Source organism: Suncus etruscus, chromosome 5, assembly GCF_024139225.1.
Source record: "Suncus etruscus isolate mSunEtr1 chromosome 5, mSunEtr1.pri.cur, whole genome shotgun sequence".
In the NCBI taxonomy this organism is placed as follows: domain Eukaryota; kingdom Metazoa; phylum Chordata; class Mammalia; order Eulipotyphla; family Soricidae; genus Suncus; species Suncus etruscus.
In genome coordinates, this window is record NC_064852.1 from 156,981,551 (window position 1) to 156,997,356 (window position 15,806).

At 44.5% G+C, this 15,806-nt stretch overlaps 1 protein-coding gene across 1 annotated transcript; it reads left to right on the forward strand.

Annotated features, from left to right (window-relative positions):
- The first annotated feature begins 403 nt into the window (after positions 1 to 403).
- On the forward strand, positions 404 to 6,113 carry LOC126008749 (histone-lysine N-methyltransferase PRDM9-like). Its single transcript, XM_049772975.1, is given in 6 exon segments — positions 404 to 413; positions 891 to 1,321; positions 1,405 to 1,407; positions 1,490 to 2,503; positions 2,981 to 3,087; positions 5,957 to 6,113. Coding segments are annotated over 6 exon segments (1,722 nt in total).
- Positions 6,114 to 15,806: the final 9,693 nt, after the last annotated feature.

Genomic DNA, 15,806 nt, shown 5'->3' on the forward strand with positions numbered 1-15,806 from the left:
TTTGTTTGTTTGTTTTTGGATCACACCCAGCAGCGCTCAGGGATTACTCCTGGCTCTACACCCAGAAATCGCTCTTGGCAGGCTTAGGGGACCATATCAGATGACAGGATTCGAACCACTGCCTTACCTCCATGCTATCTATTCGGCCCCCTCAATTAGACTCTTGATTTCATTTCAACCTGGTCTCATCTGTGCAATATCAAAATGCATATTGAGAGCACAGATTCTTCATCTGTTCCATGGTTTGTCAGCTTTCAATAGAATCTCAGACTCATGCACAGGTTTCAGTCCGTTTCCCATTATCTAACCCCAAAACATATCCTTCTGGGCAGGGTATTGCAAGGTGAAACCTTTGCTGATCTCCTGGTTGGAGGACGGAATCCTAGAGAGGCTGCCAAGAGGCATGTTTGCAGGTGAGTGTGGGCTGATGTTCTTGGGATCAAGTCATGGATTGGGAGTGGAACATTGTGGCCCTTTGTGAAATGGGGGCCCTGGATTTGGGGCGTGTTGCTCCCATCCATATGTGCAGGACCACTCCTGCTCCCATTCACTGCCCTTAATGCTGAGCTCAAAAACTAATAAAAGATTTTGAATATGGAGTTTGTTAACTTTACAAGTTATAATAAATATAAATGGTAAGATAAAACATACTGTTAGATACCAGCTTGCAAGGAGTAATCCCATATCCCAGAGCAAGGAATAAGTTGTGGGCACCTCTGTATATACCTTCTAATTCCAAACAAAGAAATTAGAATATTTAAGAATATGAAGTCTTATTTTTCTTTATCCATAAAATAAGGAAAGCCAGGAGAACAGAATTTAGCAGGAAATACAGCTATGGTCCTGAAAGCCTTGTCAATTCTACTCTGACCAAAATCTTGTTTTTTCAGCAGAACCAAAGCCAGAAATCTACCCATGTTCGTTCTGCTCACGGAATTTCTCCAATCAGAACTTCCTTAATCATCACATGAACACAATTCATCCCTCTTGGATAGTCCCAGGAGCATTGCCAAAAGAGCAAGCTTCATCAGAGAACTCCTATCCTCGTAATCAGAACCAATGTCAAAAACATTCTAATACTTATAATGACAAAACTAGAAATGACATACTTGAAAGTCAAAAGCACAAAGAAAGCTCCATACCTTTAGATAAAAAAATTTCAAGAGCCTTATCTATATTATCTTACAGTCAAATAGGGAGCTCTAATAAACACGAGATTTCAAATGAGGAAAAAACTAAGACCTGGCATACATTAAATCCAGAGGACACAGGTAAAGTAGGTCAAGGATTAGGAATAATAAGATTTTTAAGAGATAAGAATGTGAGGCCTAGAAAAGGTTTCACTATTGTATCAAATGTGATACATCAGAAGACACACACAGAAGAGAAGCCTCATGTTTTGAGGGAGTTTGGGCAAGGTTTTAGTCACAGGTCAAAACTCATCACACATCTCAGAACACACACAGAGGAAAAACCCCATGTATGCCAGGAGTGTGGGCAAGGCTTTAGTCAAAAGTCAAAACTTATCACCCACCAGAAGACACACAATGGAGAGAAGTCCCATGTTTGTAGGGAATGTGGGCGAGGCTTCAATCTGAGGTCAAGTCTCATCATACACCAAAGGATACACACAGGAGAGAAGCCCTATGTTTGTAGGGAATGTGGGCGAGGCTTTAGTCAGAGGTCACATCTCATCACACACCAAAGGATACACACAGGAGAGAAGCCCCATGTTTGTTGGGAATGTGGGCGAAGCTTTAGTCAGAGGCCAAATCTCATCACACACCAAAGTATACATACAGGAGAGAAGCGCCACATTTGTGGGGAGTGTGGTCGAGGCTTCACAAATAGGTCAGGTCTCATCCAACACCAGAGGACACATACAGGGAAGAAGCCTCATGTTTGTGGGGAGTGTGGGCGAGGCTTCAGAGTTAGCGCAGATCTCGTCACACACCAGAGGACACATACAGGGGAGAAACCCCATGTTTGTAGGGAATGTGGGCGAGGCTTTAGTCAGAGGTCAAGTCTCATCATACACCAAAGGATACACACAGGAGAGAAGCCCCATGTTTGTGGGGAGTGTGGGCGAGGCTTCACAAATAGGTCAGGTCTCATCACACACCAGAGGACACATACAGGGGAGAAGCCCCATATTTGTAGGGAATGTGGTCGAGGCTTCAGTCAGAGGTCAAGTCTCATCACACACCAAAGGATACACACAGGAGAGAAGCCCCATGTTTGTGGGGAGTGTGGTCGAGGCTTCACAGATAGGTCAGGTCTCACCAGACACCAGAGGACACATACAGGGGAGAAGCCCTATGTTTGTAGGGAATGTGGGCGAGGCTTCATTCAGAGGTTATATCTCATCACACACCAAAGGATACACACAGGAGAGAAGCCTCATGTTTGTGGGGAATGTGGCCGAGGCTTCACAGATAGGTCAGGTCTCATCAAACACCAGAGGACACATACAGGAGAGAAGCCCCATGTTTGCAGGGCTTCAGTTGTAGGTCACATCTCATCAGACACCAAATGATACACAGGAGAGAAGCCCCATGTTTGTAGGGAATGTGAGCGAGGCTTCAGTCAGAGGCCAAATCTTGTCACACACCAGAGGACACACACAGGGTAGAAGCCCATGTTTGTAGGGAATGTGGATGAGGCTTCAGTCAGCGGTCATATCTCAACACACACCAAAGGATACACAGGAGAGAAGCCCCATGTTTGTGGGGAGTGTGAGCAAGGCTTCAGGCATACGTCAGGTCTTATCAAACACCAGTGGACACGTACAGGAGAGAAGCCCCATGTTTGTAAGGAATGTGGAGAGGCTTCAGAGATAGGTCAGGTCTCATCACACACCAAAGGATACGCACAGCTGAGAAGCCCCATGTTTGTGGGGAATGTGGGCAAGGCTTTAGTCGCAGGTCACATTTTATCACACATGGATACATACAGGAGAGAAGCCCCATGTTTGTCGGAGTGTTGGCGAGGCTTCAGAGATACATCAGGTCTTATCTAACACCACAGGACACATACAGGAGAGAAGCCCCATGTTTGTGGGGAGTTTGGGCGAGGCTTCAGAGATAGGTATCACACACAAGAGGATTCACACAGAGGAGAAACCAGATGTTTGCGGGGAGTGAGAGGTTCAGTCTCATCACACTCGAGAGGACACATTGGAGAGATACCTCATGATTGCAGAGTATTGACTGAGGTCAAGTCTCATTAAACTCCAGAGGTCACACTGGAGAATCCATGTTTCAAGCAAAAATGTCTAATGAACAGTAACATTTCTGCATCTACAAAGAACTAATCAGCCAGCACAACAGCATGACGTGTATGAGAAATAGACTTAGGAAAAGTTCCAATATCTTCCTTTATATTATAAACTTTATCTTAGTATATTTCTCATCCATAATATTTCCTTCCCCCTGAAAGTAGGGGATATGCTCATACTATCAACAATTGTAAACAAAGAATCTGTCCCTGATTAAGTATTTGTGATCAGCATGTTACATTCTTAATAAATTGATTCCTAGGCTTAGGCAGAGAAGTCTTGTGTTTAAGAGGATTTATTTGAATGAATTATATCTCCTGGTAAATAAAACCTTTGTATATTTGTTTTGCTTTGCAATAACTCAGACATTCTCCACAACTTACCTTTAACTTAGAAGCTGTATTCTTATATGTGAGAGTTCCTCATCTTATGTTACACCCTTAAGTATGTGTGCATTATTGCCTGCATCAACGTTTGTTTGGACCTGTGGTCCAATGCCCTACATTTGGGGCATGAAGCTTCCACTTGAGTTGATACCATATTTCATATAGTTAATCACTCATCATATACATCTTTTGTGCAACACAAATCTCAAACTTGAGTTGTACATAGGAGTCTTGGACTTCACCATTTAAGCTAACAACAGAACAGGGCTGTTAATGAGTGTGGTGAGTGACAGGGAAGAGAGATTTAAAAAGCATGCATATTAAAACCAGGGCCATAGGACATTTTTCTTTAACATTGCTGATCTAGGATGGACCTTGATTAGATCCCCAGCATTCCATATAGAACCCAAAGCAGGAAATATTTCTCAGTGCATAGTCAGAAATAACCCTTGACTGTCATCAGGTGTGGCACAAAAACCAAGATAAATAAAAAGGACACACATTAATAAATTCCTGTTCAGACTCCTTGAAGAGTATACAGGGTTAGTAAAGAAAATGCTTGAATTGTCTGAAAGCCAATTGTATCTATTTTCAAAAAGGCAGAAGCAAATGTAGATATCTTGATACATAACACTCCCTCATTCTAACAGCAATGCTGCCTATTTCAGAATCAAAACAATCTGGACATTTATCAAGGAATGATAGAGCATGGCATTCTGTTCTTGGACACTGCCTGAGCAGTGTTAATTGAACAATACACAGAGATCACAGAAATCAGCATACCAAGGATATATGGAGAGTTGATCGACTTGGTCCTATAAATTGAGTAACCAGAAGTTTGGGGAGTGGATTTTGAGGTCCTTGTAATGGAGGTGCAAACTAAAACTTAGTGTGGTCTGTGGTTTTAGAATGTGGATAATGAAATGTCATTTGCATCAAACAAAGGTTAAAAATTAAAAATTGGGGTCGGCGAGGTGGCGCTAGAGGGAAGGTGTCTGCCTTGCAAGCGCTAGCCAAGGAAGGACCACGGTTTGATCCCCCGGCGTCCCATATGGTCCCCCCAACCCAGGGGCAATCTCTGAGCGCTTAGCCAGGAGTAACCCTTGAGCATCAAACAGGTGTGGCCCAAAAAACTTAAAAAAAAATAAAGAAAAGAAAAATTAAAAATTATGAGAACCTATGTTAATGCTTTCTGCAATGTTCAGGGTGTGAGCTACTCAAATGTTCCTGAATGAAAATGTTTAACATATATGTACGACCCAATATTAACTACATGGAGAGAAGAAAAGATACCTTGTATTTCATTGCAACCTAACTGAATTTACAAGTGTCAGGTTTAGTAAATGTACCACAGAGGTCACACATTTACGATTTCATCAATTGTGATATATAGAAAAAAATGGAATATACAGTGTTATACAATGACATACATTGAAGTTGGAATAATAATTGATATTACAAAGTAGTAAATGGTAAGGAGTATAATTAGGAATTAGATTAGAGGTTGCATCGAAAAACTGTTAGAATATCAACATTATGTTACTAATGCTATTGTACCAATTGGATATAAATCATAATCTAGAGTAGGAGCCAGAGAGGTAGCAAGGAGGTAGGGAGTTTGCCTTGCATGCAGAAGGACGGTGTATCGAATTCCGGCATCCTGTATTATCCCCCAAGCCTGCCAGGATCGATTTCTGAGCGTAGAGCCAGCAGTAACCCCTGAACGCTGACGGGTGTGACCCAGAAACAAAAACTAGACTATTCTGGTCATGCCCCAATGATCACAGCTCCCCAGACTGGATTATGAAGATGACATTGCTAGAGAACCCAGGCAGGATCTTCCCTGCAGGACAGGACTGGGTAGCAGTGGGCACTCAGGACCCAAAATTCCAGGATACCACCATGACCCTGTCCAAAAGCCTCAGAGAATTTGCTTCATGTCTTGGGATGTCCAGTTACCAGACAAAAAACAATGGAAATAGCATCCAGGGATGGACATTGTTCATTATCTCCTGCGCGCTGTTACTAATATGGGCATTTTCTTCTTTCAGTTCTGTGGAGGTATTACCCTGGTTTTACAAGATATTCATTGGCTGCACTCTGTGCTCTAAATAAGGCCCAAAGATGGGTCTGTTTTATGTTTCTTTGAAACTGGTCCTACCATTTCTGATTAGGAATAGATTTACAGTTCCAGGCCAGGAAATGTCTGTTAAATAGCTGGAGTATGACTCTTTCAGTCTCCTGCTGGAAGTTGATTGACATCACAATAATCTACTTTTTTATTTCTCTGTAGTCAGACCTTGAGCAAGATACACCGATCAGCAGCCCTTGCTGCTTGGACCAATAAGTTCAGAGGTCTCCGTGCGTGCTGGGGTTTCTGGAGGGAAGATTTTCTTTCCAAAGTCCCTGGCCCTGATTCCTACCTCCTGCTCTTAGCACCCAGAAGCTGAAGCTACTACTCCATGTGAACAGCAGTGGCATCCAGGAAGATAGTTTCATTCCCATAGTGCCCCCTGCCTGCCACTGGGGTGAATATATATTTCTCTTTATCTCTTCCTTTATTCATTTAAAATAATTGGTTTACAATATTGTTGTCGCTGAATGTATATCATGCCGATCACTTTATTTTCTTTCAGGACCCAGTTACTCTCTAGAGGGATTATTTCCAACTATCATTGTCATTGTGATCCCTATGTCCTAAGAGCAATTCCCCACTGATTGTACAAAGCTGCCAACTATTGACTAATCTTTCTGGCAACCTTCTTGAAAACCACAGTAACTACAGCCTGAAAATGGCAGTTATTCAAAATTCTATGTGCTGACAAGCATTTAAAGCTCCCATCCATCAAACCTTAATCCACGGATCTGTGACAACATCCGTAAACTGATCCATTAACAGATGCCTTGCAAATCTCTACTAATATCCAAGGTGTCGCATCTCATCACCAGAATTCACTAGCTGTCTTGGTAATGGCTGCACCTGTGTGTAAACACCTATGGACAGACACAGGTCTAACGGACTCCTCCGAGTGTACCTGGTTCCCTTCTCTGTCCAGGGACAGTAACTCTTACCTGTGCCCAGGGAGAGCAGAAAGAATTCTCCATGTCCAGTCCATCATGAGGGCTGTGCAGTCACAGTGATTATTGGGAAGCATTTGTTAATTGGGGTAAACTTCTCTAATTAAATAGATTTAAATTTATTTGCATAGTAAGCAGTGAGAATATAATATGCTCAATTCAATAAGAATTGAGGGAGTTATGCAGATTTTCTCTGAAATGTCTATGGCTGATTATTTGAAGTATGACATCACACACTATCTTTTGATGTATTGTAAGGAAAGATCCTGTCTGAGAAACTAGGATGACAGAACCTGCTTTTACAGAGATTTTTCTGAATGCCATAGATTCCTCTATTGCTCTTTTCATTGATATGAAACATTTGATTTGAGGTATTTTGCAATCTGTGTTTACAATTTGATTTTGTTATTGTTTTGGGATCACACCTGGTGACACTTAGGGCTTCTGGCTATGCAATCAGAAATTGCTCCTGGCTTGGGAGGACTATACAGTATGCAGGGGGTCAAACCCAGGTCAGTCCTAGGTCACCTGCGTGTAAAGCAAATGCCTTACTGCTGCCCTATTTTGTGGCCCCTGTTTTTACAATTGGAATTAATTCTAAGTTAACAGATCATCTGCTCCTTACTTTGAATTTTTCCAGAAACACTGGGAATATTATAAAGATGGTCATGACATTTTATGTACGTTCTGTAATAGAAAAAATATTGGGAATCAATTCTGGGTAACATGAGTCCCAGGGCTGCAGGGCCACACGCTGAGAGACCAAGCCTGCCCAGGACCATTATATAGTTGGCAGTGGTTCTTGTGGGCCAGCAGTCAGGTCGAGCCTTGTGCCCACCCAGGATGCCAGCATTTAACAACAGCCCCACCTGAAATCTCCACCAGGAGAAATTAAAACAACATATACATTTTATTCCTCCTGGTGTCTGAGGCCTGTCACCAGTACTCGGGGGTTTCAGAGTGTGAGTGGAATTCACCAGCCAGAGTTGCCCATAGAGAGCTTTGGTTCAAAGAAGAAAGAGAAAGGAATCGATACAAAGCAGGCGGCATCTCTTCGATGCTATATCTGTGGCCTTTCTTGGTCACTATCCTAAGCCACCCTGCAAAGGCCTAACTCTTTCCTTTTATATCCAGCATGACAAGGGGGCATGTCCAGGGGCATACACAGGTTCAGCTATCATTCAATGCAATTATCAAGGGATATTTCAAAGTTCAACTGCCATACATTGACACCTACATTTTATACTGTATTTTTATTAATTAAAAATAAAAAAAATACCTTATAACGTTGTTCATGACTGTTCTTCAGTAATACAATGGACACATTCCTTAATATTGCCACTATTTATTATTGGTATACAGTTTTGCTTCTGACTTCTCATCTGTCTGCTCTGGACAGATAATTTACTTCTTTGTATGTTAAATTTTTCCATTTTAGATACTAGGTTATACTGTTAATGAGGAAGACTATTCATATAACTTTATTTCATTTTAGCACACAATTCTTGTCCAGATTGACGGATTCAATTCTCATCTGTCACTGCCCCAACATAAAAGATAACAAACCTAAAACTTATATAGACATAAAGGTCAAAAAGCATTGATTTGCATGGGCTTCCTATCTTATCAACTGAATGCTGCCTAACCTCCCACATTTATCTTTTTTGGGGGGTGTTGTTCGATATTTGGGTCACATCTGCCGGCGCTTAGGAGTTACTACTGGGGAGCGGAGAGATAGCATGAAGGTTGCCTTGCATGCAGAACGGTGGTTCGAATCCTGGCATCCCATATGGTCCTCCTAACCTGCCAGAAGCGATTTCTGAGCATAGTGCCAGGAGTAACCCCTGAGCGCAGCCAGGTGTGACCCAAAAGCCAAAAAAATTATTACTACTGGCTCTGTGCTCAGAAGTTGCTCCTGGCAGTCTTGGGGAACCATAGGGGATGAACCAGGGCCCATCCTGTGTTGGTGGCATGCAAGGCAAATGCTTTATCGCTATGCTATTTTTTGACCCCATGTATCATTTTTATTCAGAAAATATTTACCTGGTAGATAGAGGCAGATGGAGTTAAGGAATAAATGTACTTATGCAATACTTAATTCAACCAAGGTGGATCTTCACAAGAGGTGAGTGGAGGAAAGAATAAACTATTGCAAAGTCTTTTGTGACCTCTGAACGTTTTAGCTACACATTGTGTTGTTACATATCCAACCTTGTAAGCCTGTGCAAAGCAAATTCATTACTGGGATCCAAAATAAATACTGTACCGGCTATGCTACACTTTGTCCCATCCAGACCCTACTTACCGAGTGTGACTAGTGAGCAAAAAGAAAGAGTGAATATGAACATGGCTTAGTGGGAACACTGAAAATATATACAAAATTTAAAAAGGGGGCCGGAGCAGTGGTGCAAGAGGTAGAGCATTTGCCTTGCATGTACTAACATAGGACAGACTGTGGTTTGATGGCCGGCACTCCAATGGTCCCCCAAGCCAGGATTGATTTGAGTGCATAGCCAGGAGTAACCCCTGAGCGTCACTGGGTGTGGCCTCCCAAAATAAAAAAATTTAAAAAAGAGAAATATACTTATTAATGTTTTAGAGGAATCTGCTACATTAATATCATTAAAATCATTTTCTTTCTAGGAACACACCTGGCAATATTCAGGGGTTCCTCCTGCTCTGCAAAAGGAAATTACTCCAGCTGTCTCAGGGACCTTAGGGGATGCCTGGGATTGAACCCTGATATGCCACCTGCAATGCATTAGTCCTCCATATGTCCCATAGCTCCAGCCCTAGTTGGGAAATTAAGTGGCATATATGGGCATCGTTTTTCAGTCCTGTGAGTGTATCACCCTGGCCTTCCCACCTGTGGTCATTGGCTCTACACTGAGTCCATTTCCTCATAGAAAGAAAGTTCCATCGCCTGATTCAAGACCAGAAGGAAAAATTCAATTTCTAGTCCCAAGTACTGGTGACTAGCTGGAGCCTGGCCCTTTAAGAATCCAGCAGTAGTTTGATGTCAAGCAACCCGCTATCTTCCTTTCTGTGTTGCCAGACCTCGAGGGGGAAGCGCCATTTGGGCTCCGCCTCCTCAAGGGGGGGGCGCTCTGACTGCGGGGGGGCTCTGGAGGGACGACTTTCCGCCATCCATGGCAAGGTCGCTCTGAGCGCCAGGAGCAGCGGATCTCGGCAGGTGACCCTTTTGGTTGGGGAGTGGGCACCTCAGGATCCTGCAGGCCGGAGTCTTTCCCCCGGTGCTTGCGCTCGGCCCAGATTCTTGGGGTTCTTCTGCAGTTAAGGTCCAGAGGCGATTTCTGAGCTCTTAGCCAGGAGTAACCCCCGAACATCAAACGTGTGTGGTCCGTGGTCCGAAAAACCAAGAAAAAAAATAAATCCTCAGAAGCCGGAGACATAGAATGAAGGTAGGGCGTTTGTCTTGCATGCAGATGGACAGTGGTTCCAATTCCGGCATCCCTTATGGTCTTCTGAGTCTTCCAGGAGCGATTTCAGAGCATAGGGCCATGAGTAGCCCCTGAGCACTGCAGGATGTGACTGAAAAACCAAAAATAAAGTAAAACAAAATAAATTTAAAATATCTTCAATTCATTTTTTATCTCTCTTCTTTTTTCTTCTTTCTCTCTCTCTCTCTTTTTTTTTTTTTTTTGGTTTTTGGGCCACACCCGGCCGTGCTCAGGGGTTACTCCTGGCTGTCTGCTCAGAAATAGCTCCTGGTAGGCACGGGGGACTATATGGGACACCGGGATTCAAACCAACCACCTTTGGTCCTGGATCGGCTGCTTGCAAGGCAAACACTGCTGTGCTATCTCTCCAGGCCCATCTTTTTTCTTCTTTCTCTTGGTCTTCTCTTCTTCCCTTCGTCCTCCTCTTCTATTTCTTTCTCTTCTTTTTCTTTCTCCTCTTCATCTACTTCCTCGTCTACTTCCCCCTTCTTCCTCCTTTTTCTTCTCTTCTTCTCTTTTTCCCCTTCTTTTTCTTCTTTCTCTTCCACTTCTTCCTCCTTTTATTCTTCCTCTTCTTCCTCCTCCTCCACTTTTTCCTTCCTCTACTTTTTTATTCTTCCCCTTCTTTTTCCTCTTCATATTCTTCTTTCTTTTCCTCTTCTCACACTTTCTTCAACTCTTCTTAATATTCTCTTCCTGAGTCTCTGAGACTACAATGATTCCTATGTTGTTCCTGTTGCATTTATCAAGGACTTCTATTTTCAACTGCTCACATATTTTGAGTAGTAAATTCATTGTTTGATCATTTGCTTTAAAGGTTCTTTTCCAATCTCTTCTGCTATGTGCAGTTGTTCTGCATCTGTCCATCCTCAGCTGCTGTTACACCTTTCATTGAGGTGTTCATTTCATCCACTGAGATTTTCAGACCTCTTATTTCAGTTGTGAGTTCTGTCACTGTAGTCTGTTCAGATCGATCTATGCTTGCTTTGAGTTCTTTGAGCATCTTCCATATTAATACTCTAAAATTTTTATCTGAGAGGCTTTTCAGATCATCTTCATTCTCTATGCGTGGTATTATCATGCATTGCTTCTCCACTGCAACACTTCTATAGTGGTTTTTACTATGTGCTGTGCTGGTTCATGGTTTAGAAGATGCTGACTGCACGGAGCTAAGTGGAGCTGCTGCACTCTTTTGGCTCCACCATATTGGGTGGGGCCTGTACCAGGATTGGGTACTGGAGTTTATGTTCAATGGCATCTTCTTGGCTGCCTTGGGCAGAAAAGCAACAGGGAGCCAGGCAGCAGTCTCTTATAATGGCCCAGGAGATTGTGTTTGGTGGCTTCTTTTTGGCTGTCTTGGGCAGAAAAGCCTATGCACACTTTTGATGGAAGTCTTGAGTTTTTTTCTTTTTTAATACAAGCATTTTTATTTTTTCCTAGCATAAGATAGTTTCCTCAGGAAAAGAAATACCTGAAATGTTCTATATTAACGATGCCTCATTTTTTACGGGGAAGGTTAAAGAATCATTTACTTATTCCATTCAAGCTTTGTTGGCCACACGTAGTGGTGCCAGGGGCACCAGTGTGCACAGTGTGCACCAGGAGAACACGTGCTCCCAGAATCTGCTGCAACTTCAAATATATTAGGCATATGCTCTACTATATAAGCAGACTCTGCAACCACTTCACCCAGGATACTCAAGGGGCAGTTAGGGAACATCCGGACCATTCTTGGCAGTGCTGACTTGCACTCGCATTCTTGTAGTCTTGGTGGGCTCAGCTAGACCTGGATATTTAAGACTCTACTGGGATCTGGCATTTGTGGCTCAGAAACCTTGACCAATGTAGTCCTTGGAATAGGGTTGGGGGTCAACTGAACATCAGCATCCCAACCCAAGAATTGTAGATGACAATAGTGACATGGGAGGCAGAAAACCAGAATATATGAACAGAGATTAGAGCCACCAGGGACAGGAGTTTGAGACCCATCACTACATTACTGGTGGGAATCATTTGGATCCTTATGCCATTGGATAGCCCTTTAGAAATGATACGCAAATGACTCAGTTGAAGGGTGCCTAGAGACATTTGCTTTAGCCCAAACTATGGGTCCCCAAACTATGGCCCGCCCACAGGACACCCGAGGCCTACTTAGGACATTTATCCAGCTGGTTGGGTGTTTCTGCTGCTGCTGCCTGTCCTGCTTAGAAGCTGACTCGTTCTGAGATTGTAGTGCTCATATGTGAGATGTGTGCTGCACTCTCCAACTCCTCACTTCTCTCTCTCAACTCTGATAAGTTTGTTGATTAAAATGTACTTTTCTTCATTTTAAATAGTGTATTTGTTTCATTTTTCTTGAAAATAATATGTTGGAAGTGTGCATAGAAATGTGCTGTTTTGGGCCCAGAGAGATAGCACAACGGTGTTTGCCTTGCAAGCAGCCGATCCAGCACCTAAGGTGGTTAGTTTGAATCCCAGTGTCCCATATGGTCCCCCGTGCCTGCCGGGAGCTATTTATGAGCAGACAGCCAGGAGTGACCCCTGAGCAATGCTGGGTGTGGCCCATACCCCCCACCCAAATGTGCTGTTTTCTATTTTTAAAAAATTCCATTTTTAAGCTTTATTTATTGATTGATTTGTTGATTGTTCGTTGGTTTCTGGGCCACACCCAGAAGCACTTAAGGGTTATTCCTGCCTATGCACTCAGAAATTACCCCTGGCAGGCTTGGGGACCATATGGGATGCTAGGAATTGAACTGGGTCCCTTCTGACTGGGCCACATGCAAGACAAATGCCCTACTGCTGTGCTATCTCTCTGGCCCCAAATTTGTCCTTTTCTAAAAATATTTGAATATTTTAAAATATGTTAAAATGTTTTCTATTTAAAATTTTTTGTTTTTTTTTGGGGGGGGGCCACACCCGGCAGTGCTCAGGGGTTACTACTGGCTATGCGCTCAGAAATCATTCCTGGCAGGTTAGGGGACCATATGGGATGCTGGGATTCAAACCACCATCCTTCTGCATGCAAGGCAAATGCTCTAACTTCAAGCCATCTCTCCTGCTCCATATTTAAAAATATTTTGAATGTTTTATTTTTTTTGTTTGTGTTTTAAGGCCATAACCAGCCACCCTCAGAGGTCACTCCTGGCTTTGGGCTCAGAATTTGCTCCTGGCTCCTGATACCATATGGGATGCCGGGGATCAAACCTGCATCCATCCTGGGTTAGCTACACTCAAGGCAAATGCCCTACCACAGTGCTACCACTCTTGTCCTGTTTTTAATGTTTTAAAATGTTAAAAAAATTTTTTTTGTTTTAGTTCTTTGGGTCATACCCAGCAGCAATCAATGGACACTCCTGGCTCTGCTCAAAAATCGCTTCTGGCAGGCTCGGGGGACCATATGGGATGTTTGGGTTGAAACCACTATCCTTCTGCATGCAAGGCAAATTCTCTACCTACATGCTATCTCTCCAGCCCCTTAAAATATTTTAAAATTTTTTAAATTTTTTTTGGGGGGGCACACCCAGCAGCACTTGGGGGTTACTCCTGGCTCTATGCTCAGAAATCGCTCCTGGGAGGCTCAGGGGACCATATGGGATGCTGGGATTTGAACCACCAACCTTCTGCATGCAAGGCAAATGCTTTAACTACATGCTATCTCTCCGGCCCCAAATTTTTAAACTTTTAATTATTGTACTTGTTACAGCTGTTTTGTTTTTTGTTTGAACCCTGGCATCTCCTATGGTCCCACAAGCCTACCAGATGTGATTTTCAAGAGCCAGCTGCAGAGTCACGAGTAACTCCTGAATGCAGCCAGGTGTGGCCCCAAAACAAAATATATAAAATTTAAAAGAAAAAAAGAGGAGGCTGATGTGGCAAGATTTATTTTGTTTGCTTGTTTGTTTTTGCATAGGCACAGTAAGTATTGGGAAAAATTAGAAGGAAAACTTCCTTGGCCTATTCACTGACAACCAGACATCAAAATGGAATTAAGTCTCTTTATTACCAGCACAGCCTACATCATAAGACCCAACCACAAGTCCCCAAGCACTTCAACATTATTCCCACAGGACACTCAAGGATGAAGAGAGGGAAAAATCTGACCGAAAAATAAGGCACCAGTCTCTTGGTGAAGGTCCCAGTGCGTGTGTGTACGTGGGTCTTCTTGCTCATGTTGTAGAAGGAAATCTCCCCCAACTCGTAGTCCAGAAAGACCCCGAAGCAGGCTACTGCTGCTTTCCCCCATGGGAAGCGGGGCAGGATCAGCGACATGGTCATGGGCATCTGCCAGCAGCCGTTGCGTGGGATCTGTGTGGCCCAAGTGCCCTTGGAGAAGTCCTCGGTGCAGACGCCCAGACACCAGACTCGTAAGACTCGGATCTCCAACTGCCAGAGTGCCGGCCACCCTGAAGACCGGGCCCTCCAGGACGCCACATGGAAGGTGAATTCACGGGGGCCCACGCCAGGACTGGGCTGGGCACCCTCCTGGCAGTAGCTGGCGGTTGTCTGGCAGGCAATGCTGAGATCCGGGTGAGCAGTCTCAGGGTCCAGCATCAGGTGCATCTGAAATTTGACCCTCATGTTGCCCAAGCAGATGTAGCTGGGGGGGCAGAGAGGGACTCTCCCCTTTGTGCTCCCAGGAAGCACCACAGGGAACCCCAGACTCTGGCACTGGCTCCAGGCCAGGTGCAGGGCTCCAGCATCCTGGAGGAGGTGGGCATCGGCCTGCAGAAAAGCCTGCAGTGCCATGAGCAGCTCCTTCTCGGTGCAGGCCTCCCTGGACAGCTGCTCTTTTGTGTTCAGCATGTGTCTGTAAAGACTGACCCTTTGATACACCAGCTTCCTCCCGATGGAATGGCCCTGTTTCCTCAAGAACTGTGCCAATTGGCTGCCTTCGTGGGTCGCATTTTGCTTCTGCAGTTTCAACTGGCCTTTCAGCTCGGTGACTTCGTCATCATTCCTTTCCAAGGCCCTTACTGCCTCCTCCAGCTGCTCTCTCAGCTGCCATAGGCAAGTCTTGAGCTTTGCCCTGTGATGAGCAGCAGCTTCTGCAATGGGAGTCAGGTGGTGGGCCTGGTGGTCAGGGGAGGCAGTGCACTGGCCACACAGCAGCTCCAGGTCGTCTCGAAGAACAGACTCAGGGCTTGCTGGTGCCTCTCATAGTGGCCTCTGCCCTCTTCTTCCTCATCCTCTTCATTTTCTTCCTGCTCCTTCTCACTGTTCTTCTCCCTCATGCACAGAATCTGCTGGACCACATCAATCATGTCCCCCAGCTTCGTGTTCTGGGGGTGCCCACCTGTGCAGGGGTGCAAGCGCACAGGGCAGGGCAGGACGTCGTGCAGGTTCTCCAAGCTCTGCTGCAGGCATGAGCCACAGCAGTTGTAGCCACATTCCAGGGTCACAGGCTCCTGCAGGGAGGCCACCAGGGCCATGGTCACACCCGCTGCCATGGGCAAAGGCAGGCCCAGGACTATGCAACAGGAGCAGGTTGTTGCAGCTCTGACCTCAGCTGCTCTGGGCCCTTTCCAGCCTTCCACAGGGCCTAGAGGGGAATCTGCAATTTGTCCTCTGGTCGGTAGAAGGTGCCACTCCAGGGAGAGTTGG